The following is a 21,577-nucleotide window of genomic DNA, read 5'->3' on the forward strand; positions in this document are numbered from 1 at the left end:
GTTTCTTAGAATAGTGTTGTATGATCACTATAGGCTAGACAGGCAATTGTGAATTCAGTATAGGAAAGTATGAAGTGTTAGGATTCTTTAAATATTTCGGATATTGGGAATTATGGTTTATGGAATATTGAGTATAGTTACATACTGCACATGATGTTTTTTAATTGCTTTTATTTTCACGCAGATAGTCACTGTTAAGTAAGCGGTCACCAGGAGGAGGGCTCCCTAGCAACAGACGGCGTCTCTAATGACGATTACATGCTGGGCTAGCAACGAAAGGTGAATGACAGTTTCCGGTGGTGGTGCCTAACAACGAGCGGCGTCTTCCTTCTGATGATGTAGTCTATGCGCCGGGCACGCACCGCTGGGAGCTGCATGAGGTGGGTTAACTGATGGATTGATTTAGAAAGCAGAGGGGTAAGTAGGTATAAGTATACACATTATTTTGCACACTGTATGTAAGTCTGAAGACGGGGGTAAAACCCTGAAACGTCACTTTGAAAAGTAAAAAACTGATTTAAAAAGGAGAGTGCCTGCTGTTTCTGTATATATATATATATATATATATATATATATATATATATATATATATATATATATATATATATATATATATACATACACACATATATATACATATATATAAGTTCAAAAAATGAGCACTCTCACCAAAGTAACAGCTGCCAGGGTGCCAGTGGTTAAATATAACTGATAAAAGACGGCACTCACTGGTCTTTCCAAAGTGTACTTTAATAGAAAAAAATGACCCCACAGACAGTACGCTACTTGCACAATCTAGCTCTGAAAAACCAACGGGCAAGTGCTTCAGACTTGGCAAACGGGTTATCAATGGAAATTGGAGTTTCTGCGACAACTTAGACATTGCATAATATCAACCTCTATGGACAGCATCCAAGAAAAAAAACAACATTGCTTGCTCTTCGGCACAAAACTGCAAGATTAAACATTTCTAAAACGCATGAAAATAAGCCTGATGAATATTGGTCTCATCAAATCAAAGCAATGTGCTCCAAAGATAAATTTGTTTGGCGTGAACCTGGTCAGGATTATTACAGTGAATGCACAGTCCCAACTGTGAAACAACAGAGTGTGATGATATAGAGCTGCATGAGTGCAAGAGGTGTTGGGGAGATGACCTTTATAGATGGCATCATGAATGCTTGTGGATATACCAAAATACTGGCTGACAAGAAAACTCCCTGTCTCCAGAAGCTTGTCAGAAGATTAATATTCCAGCATGATAATCTAAAGCACACTGCCAAAATCACAAGAGTTTCTAAAGAAGAAAAAAGCAAAAAACTATGACCTGGCCAAGTATGTCACCTGACTTGAATCCTAAAGAACACTGTTGGGGTATTTTAAAGAGAAAAGTAGAGCAACACAACCCCTTCAGCAAAGAGCAGCTGGAAAAAAATGTTTTTGAAGAATGGCAGAACATCTCTCCAGAAATTTGTGAAACACTGGTATCCCTCCATGCTGAGGAGGACTGAGTCTGTTATCAAAAATAAAGGTAGATAAAGTATTGAATCTCAGTAATGAAAGGTGTACTGACTTTTGTTGCATTGAGTTGATACTGTGGGGCCTGTATTTTTAATATAGTAAACTGTTTGTTCTAATGTAAAATTAAAAACTAATACCCTACTGTTAAACCTAGACATAATGGTACAATTCTGAATAATTCGCCATTTAAGTTTAATTGCACAGGGGCGTAGTCAGAGTGAGAGAGACTAAATGGTCACAAGTTTTAGAATACCTCCATTTTAACAGTTTTCTATTGAAATTTAAAGGGACAGTCAAGTCAAAAAAAAACGTTCATGTTTCAAATAGGGCATATCATTTTAAACAACTTTCCAATTTACTTTTATAACTAATTTTGCTTTGTTCTCTTGGTATTCTAAGTTGAAAGCTAAACCTAGGAAGGCTCAAATGATCATTTCTAAGCCTTGGCAGGCCACCACTTATCACACACTTTTTTATTTGCCTTTCACAACAGGGGGAGAGCTAGTTCATGTGAGCCATATAGATAACATTGTGATCACGCCCGTGGATTGTGGCAGACACTGCACTAAGTGGCTAAAATGAAAGTCAATAGATAATAAATAAAATGTCCTGTGATCAGGGGGCTGTGTAATAAAGGTATTATCTATGTTTTTAAACAACAAAAATTCTGGTGTTGACTGTCCTTTAAGTTCATACCCAGTGAATAAACTGAAATGCTCTCAAAGTAAGAAATAAACTTGCCGAGATTAAAGAAACAAACATTCCAAAATAAATAAATAAAAAAACAGAAGAATAACGTACATTTCAAAGTTACAAAGGCCTTTCTCAGGGTATATGGGTCAGGGGTTCATCCTAGAGCAAGATATAAATCATATGTCACATATTCTATGAGGGCCCCGTGCACTAGTGTTCAAGCCTAAAGAACTGGTGGTATGTATTCTGTCTACGAGACGTGTATTATAAGCCATTGCAGACTGAGAAGATGTGATGTTTAAATACTGGTGCACAGGCACTGAGCATGTGTGTATATGCCACTTGAAGGCAGTAATAACTACTACTACTAGAAGCAGACTGAAACAGACCCATGCACATTTCATTTTTGACCAATCCCTTTAATAATTATGAATGATCTAACAAATAATGTTTATGATTATATACGGCCACAAGCCGAAACTAGTCAAACCCTTTTGTTTTTTTGTCCTGCATTTCTGGTGCTGTTGGATTTTATCCACTCTTTAAAAAATGTTTTGAATTTTTAATACACTTGAGGATTTCTGCATCTTCTTTTGCTGCTTATCTAACAAACCTGTTGTGCTATTTCATTAGAATTAGAGATAATCTTTTGGTTAAAGGGACAGTAAACACCTTGCAATTACAAACCATTTCTGTTGAGTTGCTATAGATTAACACAACATATAGGCCGATTAGAACAATTTTTCAATCTAAAAACTCCACCTAACGTGCCTTATTAGGAGTAGACAATCAGCTTTAGTGCACAGACAATAATGGTAGCTCCAGTCATAAAGTTAGCATTAAAGGGACATTATACACCAATGTTCATATAACTGCATGTAATTGACACTAATGAATGCTTCTGCCAGGCTCATCTTCCTTACACGTCGCTCTTCATCTTCTGCACCTCTCTGCCAATCCCTTCACTGGCTTCCTCTTGCATCCAGGGCTAAACACAAAGTCCTCACTCTGACATACAAAGCCCTCAACTGCACTGCTCCAATATATCTAAGACCTTGTCTCCAGATACTCTCCCTCCCGTCCCCTTTGCTCTGTTCATGACCCCCTACTCTCCTCCTCTCTTGTTACCTCCTCATACTCCCGTTTACAGGACTTCTCCAGACTGCCTCCCATCTTGTGCAACTCTCTGCCTCGCTCAACAAGACTCTCCCCTAGTTTTGAAAGCCTCAAACGCTCCCTAAAGACTCTACTCTTCAGGGATGCATACAACCTACACTAACCTTTCTTTATACCGTTTCCTCTCCTCCATTGCTATCCCCTTGAACCCCCTTAGCATGTAAGCCTAAGGGCCATGCTGTTTGTAGATCACCTTCTTTAGAGCGGTCTACAACAGTGCGACTGTTGGCAGGGCCCTCTACCAGTCTGATCCCTATAAATGTTTCCTCGTACTCCGCTTATGTTTATAGCGCAGCAAAATCTGTTGGCTCTGCCTCACTCAACAAGACTCTCCCCTAGTTTTGAAAGCCTCAAACGCTCCCTAAAGACTCTACTGTTCAGGGATGCATACAACCTACACTAACCTTTCTTTATACCGTTTCCTCTCCTCCATTGCTATCCCCTTGAACCCCCTTAGCATGTAAGCCTAAGGGCCATGCTGTTTGTAGATCACCTTCTTTAGAGCGGTCTACAACAGTGCGACTGTTGGCAGGGCCCTCTACCAGTCTGATCCCTATAAATGTTTCCTCGTACTCCGCTTATGTTTATAGCGCGGCAAAATCTGTTGGCTCTACAAATAACTGATAATAATAATAATAATAACTATAAAGAATAATATGGTTAGGAGTCTGAAAATCAGAGCAATGTTATTTAAAAATAAGAAAAACAATCCATTTAAAAAAAAATCTAAACTGTATAGGTTATATCAATTGATCATCTACAAAACATTAATGCAAAGAAAAATCTAGTGTATAATGTCCCTTTAAATGCATTGTTTTGCAGTTGTTATCTGATAAATCAAATTAGGGACGGATATGTAAGGGTAAGCCTTGAGAAGTCAGCAGAGTGCATTTCATGTTCTGGGATTAAAAAATTGCTCTATTTTCAGAGCTAAATTTTATCAGAAAGGGGCAAAATAAATACTGAAAATATATTGCAAAGTGGTTTAATTAATAACTAATTTTATATACAAAATCACTAGGTATTTGCTGTCCCTTTAACTGAATGTAACATTATGTTCCATCCTTGCTGGTTATAAATTGTGCAAACAATGTAATTTGATTATTGTTTTCAACAATAGTTTTGTGATTAGTAAACTGACTAGAATTTGGTTCTGTTTTTATTAATCAAGCGCACACATTTCTATTATAATCAATAATACATTGTGTAATTACATAATTCCTTTGTTCAGAGATTATTTTTCTAGAATCCCAAAACAAAACAGACCAGCATAGTCTTCAGACTTAAACCCAAGTTATGGATGAACTGGAGAGAAGGTTGGAAGCAAAGAAACCTTCACGTACAACATATTTGTGGGAAAATCTACAACAGTATTGGGAATGTTTTGGTTTCCATTGTACAAAGAATGCCACAATGCTATTATATCTGCAAAAGGTGGCTACTTTGATTAATCCAAAATGTAGATTACATTTTGTTAAAACATAAATCTATCATTTATTTTTTTGTTCTATGTTTTAATTTAAAAGTACATTGAGGCACAAAAATTTTAATTTTTAATAAAAACTGGAAAAATGGAGGTATTCCAACACTTTTGAACAGTTGCGTAAATACATATTACACACACTATAAGGATAATTAATTAATCCAACACTTCCAATATGGGCATACTCAATTTGCCATCAAAAGTTGTTTCTACATTTATTCAGAATGAATAACGAACATTTTACCTTTAAAATACTAACATAAAACATTGTATTATAATTCAGCGAGTCATTTAATAATATACATCTTGGCTAATATGAACCATTAGAAATATATAACAAGGACTCTATGTACAAACACAGATATAAATGTAACTACAAAATCTACAATAAGAATTCAGCCAAAAAGTATTAAAATGACATGTGTATGGAATTACAATGTGACCAAAACTAATAAAAAAAAAAAATAATTAATGAGTATGACGGGAATATAAAAACAACCTAACATTTAGTGACAACATTATCAGTCCAATAAAGTCTTACATATTACAAAATGTTACAAATTATGATATGGCATTAGTGCTATTATCCATTTACGTCAATATAATTATACCCAGATGTAGTATTAATAAACAAAACAGTTCTAGCACAGCATATCTTTTAACTAACTAAAGTATTTTTCAGACAAAATTATGCATTTTTAAGAGGAAATACATTAAAAATAAACACCACATTTAAAATATATTTAAAAAAAACAATTTATGTAAGAACTTACCTGATAAATTCATTTCTTTCATATTAGCAAGAGTCCATGAGCTAGTGACGTATGGGATATACATTCCTACCAGGAGGGGCAAAGTTTCCCAAACCTTAAAATGCCTATAAATACACCCCTCACCACACCCACAATACAGTTTAACGAATAGCCAAGAAGTGGGGTGATAAGAAAAAAGTGCGAAAGCATATAAAATAAGGAATTGGAATAATTGTGCTTTATACAAAAAAATCATAACCACCACAAAAAAAAAAAAGGGCGGGCCTCATGGACTCTTGCTAATATGAAAGAAATGAATTTATCAGGTAAGTTCTTACATAAATTATGTTTTCTTTCATGTAATTAGCAAGAGTCCATGAGCTAGTGACGTATGGGATAATGACTACCCAAGATGTGGATCTTTCCACACAAGAGTCACTAGAGAGGGAGGGATAAAATAAAGACAGCCAATTCCTGCTGAAAATAATCCACACCCAAAATAAAGTTTAATGAAAAACATAAGCAGAAGATTCAAACTGAAACCACTGCCAGAAGTACTTTTCTACCAAAAACTGCTTCAGAAGAAGAAAACACATCAAAATGGTAGAATTTAGAAAAAGTATGCAAAGAGGACCAAGTTGCTGCTTTGCAAATCTGATCAATCGAAGCTTCATTCCTAAACGCCCAGGAAGTAGAAACTGAACTAGTAGAATGAACTGTAATCCTTAGAGGCGGAGTTTTACCCGACTCGACATAAGCATGATGAAATAAAGATTTCAACCAAGATGCCAAAGAAATGGCAGAAGCTTTCTGGCCTTTTCTTGAACCGGAAAAGATAACAAATAAACTAGAAGTCTTACGGAAAGACTTAGTAGCTTCAACATAATATTTCAAAGCTCTAACAACATCCAAAGAATGCAACGATTTCTCCCTAGAATTCTTAGGATTAGGACATAATGAAGGAACCACAAATTCTCTACTAATGTTGTTGGAATTCACAACTTTAGGTAAAAAATCAAAAGAAGTTCGCAACACCGCCTTATCCTGATGAAAAATCAGAAAAGGAGACTCACAAGAAAGAGCAGATAATTCAGAAACTCTTCTGGCAGAAGAGATTGCCAAAAGGAACAAAACTTTCCAAGAAAATAATTTAATGTCCAATGAATGCATAGGTTCAAACGGAGGAACTTGAAGAGCCCCCAGAACCAAATTCAAACTCCAAAGAGGAGAAATTGACTTAATGACAGGTTTTATACGAACCAAAGCTTGTACAAAACAATGAATATCAGGAAGAATAGCAATCTTTCTATGAAAAAGAACAGAAAGAGCAGAGATTTGACCTTTCAAGGAACTTGCGGACAAACCCTTATCTAAACCATCCTGAAGAAACTGTAAAATTCTCGGTATTCCAAAAGAATGCCAAAAAATGATGAGAAAGACACCAAGAAATATAAGTCTTCCAGACTCTATAATATATCTCTCTAGATACAGATTTACGCGCCTGTAACATAGTATTAATCACAGAGTCAGAGAAAACTCTTTGACCAAGAATCAAGCGTTCAATCTCCATACCATTAAATTTAAGGATTTCAGATCCTGATGGAAAAAAGGACCTTGCGACAGAAGGTCTGGTCTTAACGGAAGAGTCCACGGTTGGCAAGAGGCCATCCGGACCAGATCCGCATACCAAAACCTGTGAGGCCATGCCGGAGCTACCAGCAGAACAAACGAGCATTCCTTCAGAATCTTGGAGATTACTCTTGGAAGAAAAACTAGAGGCGGAAAGATATAGGCAGGATGATACTTCCAAGGAAGTGAAAAATGCATCTACTGCCTCCGCCCGAGGATCCCGGGATCCGGACAGATACCAGGGAAGTTTCTTGTTTAGATGAGAAGCCATCAGATCTATTTCTGGGAGTTCCCACATTTGAACAATCTGAGGAAATACCTCTGGGTGAAGAGACCATTCGCCCAAGTGCAACGTTTGGCGACTGAGATAATCCGCTTTCCAATTGTCCATACCTGGGATATGAACCGCAGAGATTAGACAGGAGCTGGATTCCGCCCAAACCAAAATTCGAGATACTTCTTTCATAGCCAGAGGACTGTGAGTCCCTCCTTGATGATTGATGTATGCCACAGTTGTGACATTGTTTATCTGAAAACAAATGAACAACTCTCTCTTCAGAAGAGGCCAAGACTGAAGAGCTCTGAAAATTTCACGGAGTTCCAAAATATTGATCGGAAATCTCACCTCCTGAGATTCCCAAACCCCTTGTGCCGTCAGATACCCCCACACAGCTCCCCAACCTGTAAGACTTGCATCTGTTGAGATTATAGTCCAGGTCGGAAGAACAAAGAAGCCCCCTGAACTAAACGATGGTGATCTGTCCACCATGTCAGAGAGTGTCGTAAAATCGGTTTAAAGATATTAATTGAGATATCTTTGAGTAATCCCTGCACCATTGGTTCAGCATACAGAGCTGAAGAGGTCGCATGTGAAAACGAGCAAAGGAGATCGCATCTGATGCTGCAGTCCTAAGACCTAACATTTCCATGCATAAGGCTACCAAAGGGAATGATTGTGACTGAAGGTTTTGACAAGCTGATATCAATGTTAAACTTCTCTTGTCTGACAAGGACAGAGTCATAGACACTGAATCTATCTAGAAACCTAAAAAGGTTACCCTTGTCTGAGGAATCAATGAACTGATTGGTAAATTGATCCTCCAACCATGAACTTGAAGAAACAACACAAGTCGATTCGTATGAGATTCTTCGAAAATGAGAAGACTGAGCAAGTACCAAGATATCGTCCAAATAAGGAAATACCAAAACCCTGTTCTCTGATTACAGAAAGAAGGGCACCGAGAACCTTTGAAAAAAATTCTTGGAACTGAGGCTAGGCCAAACGGTAGAGCCACAAAACTGGTAATGCTTGTCTAAAAAGAGAATCTCAGACACTAAAAGTGATCTGGATGAATCGGAATATGCAGATACACATCCTGTAAATCTATTGTAGACATATAATGCCCTTGCTAAACAAAAGGCAGGATAGTCCTACAGTAACCATCTTGAATGTTGGTATCCTAACATAACGATTCAATAATGATAGATCCGGAACTGGTCTGAAGGAATTGACTTTCTTTGGTACAATGAAGAGATAAAATAAAACCCCAGCCCCTGTTCCAGAACTGGAACTGGCATAATTATTCCAGCCAACTCTAGATCTGAAACACATTTCAGAAATGCTGAGCCTTTGCTGTGTTAACTGGGACACGGGAAAGAAAAAAAAATCTCTTAGCAGGAGGCCTTAACTTGAAGCCAATTCTGTACCTTTCTGAAACAATGTTCTGAAACCAGAGATTGAGAACTGAATTGATCCAAATTTCTTTGAAGAAAACGTAATCTGCCCCATACCAGCTGAGCTGGAATAAGGGCCGCACCTTCATATGTACTTAGGAGCTGGCTATAGGTTTCTATAAGGCTTGGATATATTCCAAACTGGAAATAGTTTCCAAACTGATACCGCTCCTGAGAATGAAGGATCAGGCTTTTGTTCCTTGTTGTGAGGAAAGGAACGAAAATGATTATTTACCCTGGAAAGAAAGGGAAAGCAAAGTTGACTTAGAAGACATATCAGCATTCCAAGTTTAATCCATAAAGCTTTTCTAGCTAAAATAGCTAGAGACATATACCTGACATCAACTCTAATGATATCAAAAGATGGTATCACCAATAAAATTATTAGCATGTTATAGAATAATAATGCTATAAAATTATGATCTGTTACTTGTTGCGCTAAAGCTTCTAACCACAAAGTTGAAGCTGCAGCAACATCCGCTAAAAATATAGCAGGTCTAAGAAGATTACCTGAACATAAGTAAGCTTTTCTTAGAAAGGATTCAATTTTCCTATCTAAAGGATCCTTAAATGAAGTACTATCTGCCGTAGGAATAGTAGTACATTAGCAGGAGTAGAGACAGCCCCATAACCTTAGGGATTTTTGTCCCAAAAAACTCTAATCTGTCAGATGGCACAGGATATAATTGCTTAAACGTCTAGAAGGAGTAAATAAATTACCCAAATTATTCCATTCCCTGGAAATTACTTCAGAAATAGCATCAGGGAGATTAAACACTTCTGGAATAACTACAGGAGATTTAAAAAACCTTATTTAAACGTTTACATTTAGTATCAAGAGGACCAGAATCCTCTATTTCTAATGCAAATAATACTTCTTTAAGTAAAGAACGAATAAATTCCATCTTGAAAAATACAAAGATTTATCAGCATCAACCTCTGAGACAGAAACCTCTGAACCAGAAGAACCATTATCAGTATCAGAATGATGATGTTCATTTAAAAATTCATCTGAAAAAAGAGAAGTTTTAAAAGACTTTTATGTATACTAGAAGGAGAAATAACAGACATAGCCTTCTTAATGGATTTAAAAAAATAAAATCTCTTATGTTATCAGGAACACTCTGAAAATTAGATGTTGACGGAACAGCAACAGGTAATATAACAGTACTAAAGGAAATTTTATCTGCATTAATAAGTTTGACATGACATGCAATACAAACAACAGCTGGAGAAACAGATACCAAAAGTTTATAGCAGATACACTTAGCTTGGTAGCTCCAGCACTGGGCAGTGATTTTCCTGAAGTATCTTCTGACTCAGTTGCAACGTGGAACATCTTGCAATATGTAAAAGAAAAAAACAACATATAAAGCAAAATTGATCAAATTCCTTAAATGACAGTTTCAGGAATGGGAAAAAAATGCCAGTGAACAAGCTTCTAGCAACCAGAAGCAATAAATAATGAGACTTAAATAATGTGGAGACAAAAATGACGCCCATATTTTTTAGCGCCAAAAAAGACGCCCACATTATTTGGCGCCTAAATGCTTTTGGCGCCAAAAATGACGCCACATCCGGAACGCCGACATTTTTGACGCAAAAAAAACGTCAAAAAATGACGCAACTTCCGGCGACACGTATGACGCCGGAAACAGAAAAAAAAATTTGCGCCAAAAAAGTCCGCGCCAAGAATGACGCAATAAAATGAAGCATTTTCTGCCCCCGCGAGCCTAACAGCCCACAGGGAAAAAGTCAAATTTTTTAGGGTAAGAAAAAATGATTGAAACAAATGCATTTATCCCAAATATGAAACTGACTGTCTGAAAAATAAGGAATGTTGAACATTCTGAGTCAAGGCAAATAAATGTTTGAATACATATATTTAGAACTTTATAAACAAAGTGCCCAACCATAGCTTAGAGTGTCACAGAAAATAAGATTTACTTACCCCAGGACACTCATCTACATGTTTGTAGAAAGCCAAACCAGTACTGAAACGAGAATCAGCAGAGGTAATGGTATATATAAGAGTATATCGTCGATCTGAAAAGGGAGGTAAGAGATGAATCTCTACGACCGATAACAGAGAACCTATGAAATAGACCCCGTAGAAGGAGATCACTGCATTCAAATAGGCAATACTCTCCTCACATCCCTCTGACATTCACTGCACGCTGAGAGGAAAACCGGGCTCCAACTTACTGCGGAGCGCATATCAACGTAGAATCTAGCACAAACTTACTTCACCACCTCCATCGGAGGCAAAGTTTGTAAAACTGAATTGTGGGTGTGGTGAGGGGTGTATTTATAGGCATTTTAAAGGTTTGGGAAACTTTGCCTCTCCTGGTAGGAATGTATATCCCATACGTCACTAGCTCATGGACTCTTGCTAATTACATGAAAGAAAAGTTGATTTCGATAGAAACCTCAATTCTAAGTAGCCAATGTAATAAAACATTAAAAGGGTTTAAATTGTTGTCTGAAATCTATGACTTTCAGATTAATATCTGTTTCCTTTGAAATAAGTTTTCTGTGTTTTCAGGAAATGGATACAATTATGCTATATTATCTCATCAGGGGCTATGCACCCCTCATGACCATAACAGACTGTGTAGAAAATGGTTTACATGCTGCAGAAAGACTGTTTCAAAGAAAAAGTGCATTCTCAAAAAAAAAACAAAAAAAAAACACCCAATATGCTTATTTTTAAAATGTAATACATGAGAACGCTAAACTCTGTGCTAAAAATATAAAATGATCTTAAAAAATACACAACTTTGGGATATTTTACACAGTAACTTACCTGGAGGTGGCATGAGAGGAGGGGCAGTACTGACATTTGGAGGAGGTGGAAATAACGGAGGGGGAGGGAGATGTGTTGGAGGAGCACCGGGAGGGAAAAAGGGTGGTGGGGGCTTTATAAAATTATTATTATCTACTTCAGAAGGAGACTGTTCTGAAATAACCTAAGGGGAAAAAAGGTAAACATGGTTAAAACAATGTCATAATAACTGGACATTGAAGATAATCAGATAACAGAAAATCTAGTAATAAAACATGATTTAAAAAAAACAAACAAAAAAAAAAAAAAAAAACTTATTTTGAAAAGGTATTTCTAAACACTTTAATCTGCATTGCTAAAAAAAATGCCAGGTAGCATTTGTATCCCCCCTGCTAGACAATAGATGCCTAGGAACCCTGAGGAAAGTGGCCCCTGCTGAACAATACATGCCCAGGAACCCCGGGAAAGTGGCCCTTGCTCACCAATAGGTACTCAGGCACCACAGGAAAGTGGCCCCTGTTCGACAATAGCTGCCTAGGAATACTCAAAGGAAAGTGGCCCCTTCTCACCAAATGTACCCTGGAAAGTGGCCCCTTCTTGCCTATAGGCACTTATGCACCCAAGGAAAGTGGCTCCTAGTCACCAAAACACACCCAAGCACTCTGGGAAAATTTATGCTTACCTGATAAATTTGTTTCTTTCTTGACACGGTGAGTCCACAGATTGGGAATATAACTCCTGACCAGCAGAATGAGGCAAAGAGCACCACAGCAAATCTGTTAAATACCACTGCCTTACCCACAACCCCCAGTCATTTGATCAAAGGGAAAGAAGAAAGGAAGTAATATAAAGTGCAGAGGTGCCTGAGATTTATATAAAAATAAACTGTCTGAAAATACAGGGAGGGCTGTGGACTCACCGTGTCAAGAAAGAAACAAAATATATCAGGTAAGCATAAATTTTCTTTTCTTTCTAATGACACGGTGAGTCCACGGATCATCATAATTACTATTGAGAATCAATACCCAAGCTAGAGGACACGGAAGATAAGGGAGGGACAAGACAATTAGCATAAACAGAAGGCACCACTGCTAGAAAAGAACCTCCCAAAAGAAGCCTCAGCTGAAGCAAAAGTATCAAATTTAGAAAAAGTGTGTAAAGATGACCAAGTGGCAGCCTTGCAAATCTGATTTACAGAAGCACCATTTTTGAAAGCCCAATTAGAAGAAACAGTCCTCGTATAATGAGCCGTGATTTTCTCAGGAGGCTGCTGTCCAGCAGTCTCACATGCCAAGGGAATAATACTCCTCAACCAACAAGAAAAAGAAGTAGCCGTAGCTTTCAGCCCTTAACGCTTCCCAGAAAAAACTACAAATAAAGAAGAAGACTGGCAAAAATCCTTAGTCGCCTGCAAAAAATATTTCAATGCACGAACTACATCCAGGTTATGCAACAAACGTTCCTTATGAGAAGAAGGATTAGGACACAAAGAAGGAACAACAATTTCTTGATTAATATTCTTATCAGAAACAACCGTGGGAAGAAAACCTAGAGCAGTACACAGTACTCCCTTATCAGAATGAAAAATAAGAAAAGGAGACTCACACTGTAACGCAGAAAGCTCCGAAATTCTTTGAGCCAAAGAGATAGCAACTAAAAACAAAACCTTCCAGGTTAATAACAATATCCAAAGAATGCATAGGCTCAAACGGAGCCTGTTGGAGAACTCTAAGAACTAAATTAAGACTCCAAGGAGAAATCACAAACAAACATAGATCGGATTCTAACCAAGGCCTGACAAAAAGACTGAACGTCTAGCACATCTGCCAGACATTTGTGCAACAAAATAGACAAAGCAGAAATTTGACCCTTCAGGGTACTTGCAGTTAAACCCTTCTCCAGAGCCTCCTGGAGAAAAAACAAAATCCTCGGAATCCTGACTACTCCAAGAGTAGCCTCTGGATTCACACCAATACAGATATTTATGCCATATCTTATTATACATCTTTCTAGTCACATGCTTACGTGCCTGAATTATAGTCTCAATAACAGACTCAGAAAATCCACGCTTAGATAGAAATCAAGCGTTCAATCTCCAAGCAGCCAGCTTCAGAGAAACGAGATTTGGATGAAGGAAGGGCCCCTGAAGTAGAAGGTCCTGCCTTAAAGACTCCAAGGAGGAAAGGATGACATCTCCACCAGATCTGCGAGGCCACGCCGGAGCAATGAGAATGACCGACGCCCTCTCTTGTCGAATCCGAGCAATGACCCGAGGAAGAAGGGCAAACAGAGGAAACACGTATGCCAGTCTGAACTTCCAAGGAACTGCTAGAGCATCTATCAGTACAGCCTTAGGATCCCTTGACCTCGATCCGTACTTCGGAAGCATGGCATTGTGACGAGATGCCATAAGATCCAACACTGGTTGACCCCATTTGAGGATCAAACTGGAAAACACCTCCGGATGAAGTTCCCACTCTAACGGATGAAAAGTCTGACTGCTCAGAAAATCTGCTTCCCAACTGTGCACCCCTGGAATGTGAATCGCAGATAGACAGCAGTTGTGAGCCTCCGTCCACTGCATAATCTTGGTTACCTCTATAATGGTCAGGGAACTCAGAGTTCCTCCTTGATGACTGATGTAAGCCACTGACCTAATGTTGTCCAACTGAAATCTGATAAACTGGGCTGAAGCTGAGGCGAGGCCAGAAGAGCATTGAAGATTGCCCTCAATTCTAGAATATTTATGGGAAGAACCGATTCCTCCCAAGTCCACAGACCCTGAGCATTCAGCGAACCCCAGACAGCTCCAAAACCCAGCAGACTGGCATCAGTTGTCACAATCACCCAGGAAGATCTACTGTGAAAACAGGTTCCCTGGGAGAGGAGATCCTGAGACAACCACCACAGAAGAGAATCTCTTGCAGCCTAATCTAGAATAATCCTTGGAGACAGATCCGTATAATATCTGTTCCACTGTCTCAGCATGCATAACTGCAGAGGCCTGAGATGGAACCGAGCAAACGGAATGATGTCCATGACTGAAACCATCAGACCAATAACCTCCATACACTGAGCCACCAACGGCCAAGGAGAGGACTGAAGAGCAAGGCAAGAATTTTAACTTTTTGAGCTCCTTGCCTCTGTTTCTAGAGAATCTATAATGGTTCCTAAGAATACCACTCTTGTAGCCGGAATCAAGGAACTTTTTCCTAAATTCACCTTCCAACCGCGGGAGCGCAGAAAAGACAACAACTACTCAGTGTAGGAGTTTGCTAGTTGAAAAGATGGCGCCTAAACTAGAATGTCGTTCAGATAAGGAGCTACCGCAAGCCCCTGCAATCCGAGTACCGCCAGTAACGCACCCAGGACCTTTGAGAACACCCTGGGAGTTGTCGCAATACCAAAAGGAAGAGCCACAAACTGAAAATGCTTGTCTAGGAAAGCAAATCTGTGATGTTCCCTGTCGATGGGAATATGCAGATACGCATCCTTCAGATCTACTGTAGTCATAAATTGACCTTCTTAAACCAAAGGAAGAATTGACCAAATAGTTTCCATCTTGAAAGACGGAACTCTGAGAAAACTGTTTACAAAGTTGAGATCTAGGATGGGTCTGAAAGTTTCCTCTTTTTTGGGAACAATAAACAGATTGGAATAAAAACCTAGACCCTGCTCCTGAACTGGAACGATCACTCCCATGTCGAAAAGATCCTGAACACAACCTACGAATGCCTTTCTTTTTATCTGGTCTACAGATAACCTGGAGAGCAGAAACCTGCCTCTGGGAGGAAAAGCTCTGAACTCTAGTTTCCATCCCTGGGACACAATATCTACCACCCAGGGATCTGGAACATCTCAAACCCAGGCTTAAGAAAAAAAGGAAATCCTGCCCCCCACACAATCCATTCCCGGATTGGGGGCAGACCCTTTATGCTGACTGAGTCTGCACCAGGCTTCTTAGATAGCGTCCCCTTGCTCCAGGACTGATTGGAATTCCAAGAAGGCTTGGACTGATCCTGCTTGGAGGAGGAAGACGAGAAGTCACAAAAATAAAGAAAATTACTCTGATGACCCATCTGCTTATTTCTCTTATCCTGAGGGAGAGAATGTCCCTTCCCTCCTGTAAAATCAGAAATAATCTCACCCAAACCCGGCTAAAACAAAGTCTTACCCTTGTAAGGGATGGATAAAAGCTTAGATTTAGATGATACATCCACAGACCAGGACTTTAACCATAAGGCCCTGTGGCGCCATAACAGCAAAGCCAGAAATCTTTGCTCCCAACTTGATGACCTGGAAAGAAGCATACGCAATAAAATAATTAGCCAATCTTAAAGCTTTAATTCTATCCTGAATCTCCTCAAGGAGTATCCTGCTGAATAGAATCAGACAACGTATCAAACCAATATGCAGCCGCACTGGTAACCATAGCAATACACACAGCAGGCTTCCATTGGAACCCCTGGTGGACATACATCCTTTTAAGTAAAGCCTCTAACTTCTTATCCATGGGATCCTTAATAGAACAACTATCCTCAATAGGAATAGTGGTCCTCTTGGCCAAAGTAGAAATAGCTCCCTCTACAGTCTGCCAAGATTCCTTAATAGAATCCGCAATAGGAAACATCTTCCTAAAAATTGGAGAAGGGGAAAAAGGAATTCCAGGCTTCTCCCATTCCCATGTAATAATGTCTGAAACAAGATCTGAAACAGGAAAAACGTCTGCCACAGAAGGAACTTCAAAAAAACGTATTAAGTTTACTAGCCTTCTTGGGAGTAACTATGACCGTCGAGTCAGAGTCATCCAAAGTAGCCAAAACCTCCCTAAGTAACAAATGGAGGTGCGCCAGCTTAAATCTGAAAGAAACCACCTCAGAATCAGCAGTAGGAATTACACTATCAGAGTCTGAAATTTCACTCTGAGACGCTACTGAAGTATCTTCCTCCTCAGACCTATGGTAAGAAACATTTGACATAACTCCTTTTGCGATTCCCCTGCAATACAGGAAAAGCAGACAAAGCCTCAGATACATCCCAAATTAACCCCATAAGTGCCAAAAACTTTTCTGAGCTCCTCCATCAGAAAAATAAAAGTAGCACTCACCTCCATCACAGTCTGCCCGGCAGCAGGGCAGCTCACAAGGTTTGAAAGGCTTCATCCCTCACATGAACCTGTGGAAAAACAAAAAAGACTAAGTAAACCTACTTAGGCTATTGAAAATAAGGGCAGCAAAAAAACTGATAGGGAGGCACAGTGGGGATTATACCCCACAAGTTCCCAAATATTTAAAAGCCACCACTGCTCTACTGAAGAGACTGATATGGACTACATCTACACCCCAGGAAAACAGAGCAAATCAGACACCTAACTTTACCCCTCCTTGCAACTGATACAAGCAAAGAGAATGACTGGGGGTTGTGGGTAAGGGAGTGGTATTTAACAGCTTTGCAGTGGTGCTCTTTGCCTCCTCCTGCTGGTCAGGAGTGATATTCCCAATAGTAATTATGATCCGTGGACTCACTGTGTCATGTTATATATATATATATATATCCAAAGCCCAAGCTACAGTGTTACCCTCCAAAGGTCATCCGCCTGGGTGCATAAATGTAACTCACAGGTCTTCAGTTAAAGTTTATTCATAAATTTAATGAAACGTTTGAGGAAAACTTCCCCTTCATCAGCATAACAACATTGTGACAAACCCACACTCAAACAGAAAAAGGTGTAATACAGCACATAATGACGAAATTACAAACCTGTGTGAACACTCTAAAGCGCCAAATTAACGTGTTGGAATGCAAACCATGCGTTCCGAAGCAACCTGGACCGGAAGTAGACGCTACATATGTCACTTCTGGTGTGTACAATATCTCATATATCGAATCCAATACAAATTATAATTTCTAAGAATGAGATACAGCTCTCAACATTAAAATAAACATGCAGTAACCTCTCATACTTTACTTATTAGTGTCTAATACAATTGCCAACACATGTATGCTCAAACCTAAATTCATTTAATCATCTTAACATCAATGTGCTATTTGCGCCAATCCTTCAATGTGATCAATGTGGATCAAACCCCTTAACTGTGTAATCCAATACCCCTGTGTTCATCTCTAATTTAACAATATACACGGCCTTACTGCATCATCCGCACACTAACCAGACATACACCATCGGACATTCACTTTCTTGCAATACTACGCATGTAGTCTATTTTTATTCTGCCCATGTTAGAGTTCTACGTGGGGAAAACCATTGGTACGCTACGCAAAAGAATGGCGAATTACAGATAAGCCATACAATTGGCATTGGAAAAAGGCGAATCGGAGCAACCAGTTTCACAACACTTTGCCCATATGTCCCATCAAGTATCTTTCATCTGGATAGAGGTGGCAATAGGAATAAAGCACTGCTCATCCGAGAGGCCGAATGGATGTATAGACTGGAGACTGTACACCCAGGGGGTTTGAATTCACCACCTGATTTTAAAGCATTAATCTAGGTTGGAGTCACAAACCAGGGGAGCAGACACTTGCGGCGTGAACCTTATATGGGGAAAGTGGGTAACTTGCCCCTGGAGGGGGCACGTTTATTCTGGCTAGTACCCTTACCCTGTACATGTGCTGGACTATTCTAAGATGTGCACAAGTCAGGTGGGAAACGCCTAGTTGGTGCTATCACCATAGATACTTGACACTCCACGTACCTGGCGGTATCAAGTGCATTTTAATGTCGGAGATGTCTTCTCCCTCAAAGTTCCCCCCTCCTGCCTGGACTGCAGAATCATTTTCCATCATGATATGCACTACATACCAGGAGTGCGTTAACTGTGGCCTTCACCCGGTTGTAAGGAGTCTTACTGGCCATATAACAAGGGTACACTGACACGTTAGTCCATTGGGCTAGGTGCCAGCATGGTCCGCTTACTCAACTGTTCATGGGGTATGGCCACAGTAACAGGTCACTCTTCTCTGTGCAGGAACTACTAAGTTGGTCTTTGTTACATACAGGTATATGGTACAATATCTAGAGACAATCTATCCCGTATAAAAGGGGATATTCTAGTACCCGCTGTGTGATATGATGGTTAAGTTAACCCTAGATGGATGCATGGTATCTATTGCTATGAATATCTAGTGGTGTTTAATGTATATAATATTTTAGAGTGTCATGGCCAATGTGTCAATATGTGGTTATGTTTACAAACAGCCATACTTGTGGTTAATGAGAAAATGTTCATAGGCTCAGTACTTAAGTACCATTTGTTGAAACAAATGGGTACAATTGATGCAACAGTATTACCCTTTGTTTTTAGCAATCTGTATTCATTTTTTGTTTGTTTATATCACCCAATACAATTTCAGTCAGTGTGGGGCCCAATTATGCTAACAATGGTAACTAAATTCTCAGTTATATAGATGTGGTCAAACTACCCTGTTTCTGAGATCACATTGATCACATTGATCCCAATAGACAGACAGCCATAGATCCACCCCTCCTGGGGTAGTAACACAGTTGCTGACATCGGCAATACGCCAGAGGATGACAGTTTCTCCACTATAGATATGTGTTAATAAGGACATATGGTGTAAGATATAGTGTCTAGATAAGCCTGGTTTAGGAATCATCATTTAACATAATAAATTTAGATTATTTTTTCATTACATATTTTACATTAGTGCCATATTATTGTTAGGCACTGAGATTCCAACATAGACACATAGATGATAGAATGATACGAGGATAGAAGCACATTCATTTTGGTTTTAGTGTTTTGTATTTTTTTGTTGTATTTACATTAGTCAAGACAAACCGGAAGTGGGACACAGGAGGCTATTTCCAGATTCTCCGTACAGTGGAACGCACTATATGCGTTCCAGTAAAACCGTGTATATTGTTAAATTACACATTGATCACATTGAAGGATTGGCGCAAATAGCACATTGATGTTAGGATGATTAAACTAATTTAGGTTTGAGCATACATGTGTTGGCAATGTATTAGACACTAATAAGTCAAGTATGAGAGGTTACTGCATGTTTATTTTAATGTTGAGAGCTGTATCTCATTCTTAGAAATTATAATTTATATTGGATTCAATATATAAGAACTTGTACACATCGGAAGTGACATATCTAACGTCTACTTCCGGTTCAGGTTGCGTTGGAACACATGGTTTGCGTTCCAACACGTTAATTTGGCGCTTTAGAGTGTTCACACAGGTTTGTAATTTCGTCATTATGTGCTGTATTACACTTTTTCTGTTTGAGTGTGGGTTTGTCACAATGTTGTTATGCTGATGAAGGGGAAGTTTTCCTAGAAAACGTTTCATTACATTTATGAAAACACTTTAACTGAAGACCTGTGAGTGCATTTGTCTTGTGGAATATATATATATATATATATATATATATATATATATATATATATATATATATATATATATATATATATACACATACATACATACATACACACACACACGTAAAAGGGAAACATTCTGGATACACAAAATGGAATAAAGACATTGACCTAGCTGCCTTCCTCTAACACTATATAGACCTCTTATTATAGTCTTTTATTATAAGTTTTTAAGAATGGTTTATATAATTTTATAACTTTTTTACAAATGGTTTCATGAAGATTTTCAGTTTCTTTTCATTATCAGTATTTTTACCATTATATAATTAACTATTTATGGTATTACTCATTTACGAAGTTTTATGACAACTGAGCATGTATATTTACTTATTTATTTATTAATTATTTATGGATTTTATATACATGAATTGGATGAAATGATTAGTTTTAGACAGATATATACAGTATTGCTCTAACTATATTGGTAATATTCAGATAGAACTGACTATGCCCCCATCTGCTTATACTTGCAATACTGATATATTAAAAGAAAGAGGGTTAATATGAATACAAAACCATGTTTTATGGTTAGAATCTTTGGATGATGTGTACTATAACAATTATTATTTTAAACTGGTTATGACACTCGCTGTAGAAAATTACTGTTTTAAGTTCTAATACGGCTCTGACAGCTTTGACAGCCTGTTGCCCATAATAAAGCTGGCGACCGAGGGGCCAGAAGTAGACTAACTGCCCATACACTAACGTATAAATTCATCTAGGTTGGGGGGCGGCCTTTACCTCTGATGAAGTAACCGATTGGTTACGCCAAACCGTCACTACACACAGCGTGGTTACACGGAGCTGAATAAGGATCTGACTGCTGCACAGTGCTAAATAGTAACACGGTCTAAAGAATATCCTTGGTTGCTCCATTAATGCATTTGTTCTAATGAGTATATAAGAGCGCATTAGTCAGCCAGTATCAGGATTACATTAATATCGATCATGTTACCAACACTAACTACAGCTCTGTTTTTTACTATTGCTTTGTTTATTATCGTACCTGCTTTTGTCCTTTAAGTGGGTTGTTGTATTTATACTGTTTTGTTTGTTATAACTACACCTATTCTATATTAAACACTTGGTTTTATGGCACAATTGTGTTAGTACTATAATTACTTATTAACCTTATATTGCTAAATTAATACCAGTAGCTGTCACTCCCTCTAACCCTTTAAACACTGGGACCTGCTCCAGTACTGTGGGGAACCCCCTGTCTACAAGGATCCTAAACAAAGACACTGGGTGGGAGGAGACTGGACTGAGAAATCAGCAAGGAAGGAACGTTTACTAACACAAGTGCACTTTTAATACCTCATATCATGAGGTTAAACCAAGTGAGTGTGGATATTTCACCTTTTCTTGTGTGT

General features: G+C 38.6%; 1 protein-coding gene across 4 annotated transcripts in view; it reads right to left on the minus strand.

Annotated features, from left to right (window-relative positions):
• FIP1L1 (factor interacting with PAPOLA and CPSF1) overlaps positions 1 to 21,577 on the minus strand; it is a 259,017-nt gene that overhangs the window by 190,634 nt on the left and 46,806 nt on the right. For all 4 annotated transcript variants that reach the window (XM_053703970.1, XM_053703971.1, XM_053703969.1 and 1 more), the window contains exon 10: positions 11,795 to 11,957. In XM_053703970.1, coding sequence (XP_053559945.1) covers positions 11,795 to 11,957 — 163 coding nt within the window. The remainder of the gene's footprint in view (positions 1 to 11,794; positions 11,958 to 21,577) is intronic.

This window comes from Bombina bombina, chromosome 2, assembly GCF_027579735.1.
Source record: "Bombina bombina isolate aBomBom1 chromosome 2, aBomBom1.pri, whole genome shotgun sequence".
NCBI classification, from domain to species: domain Eukaryota; kingdom Metazoa; phylum Chordata; class Amphibia; order Anura; family Bombinatoridae; genus Bombina; species Bombina bombina.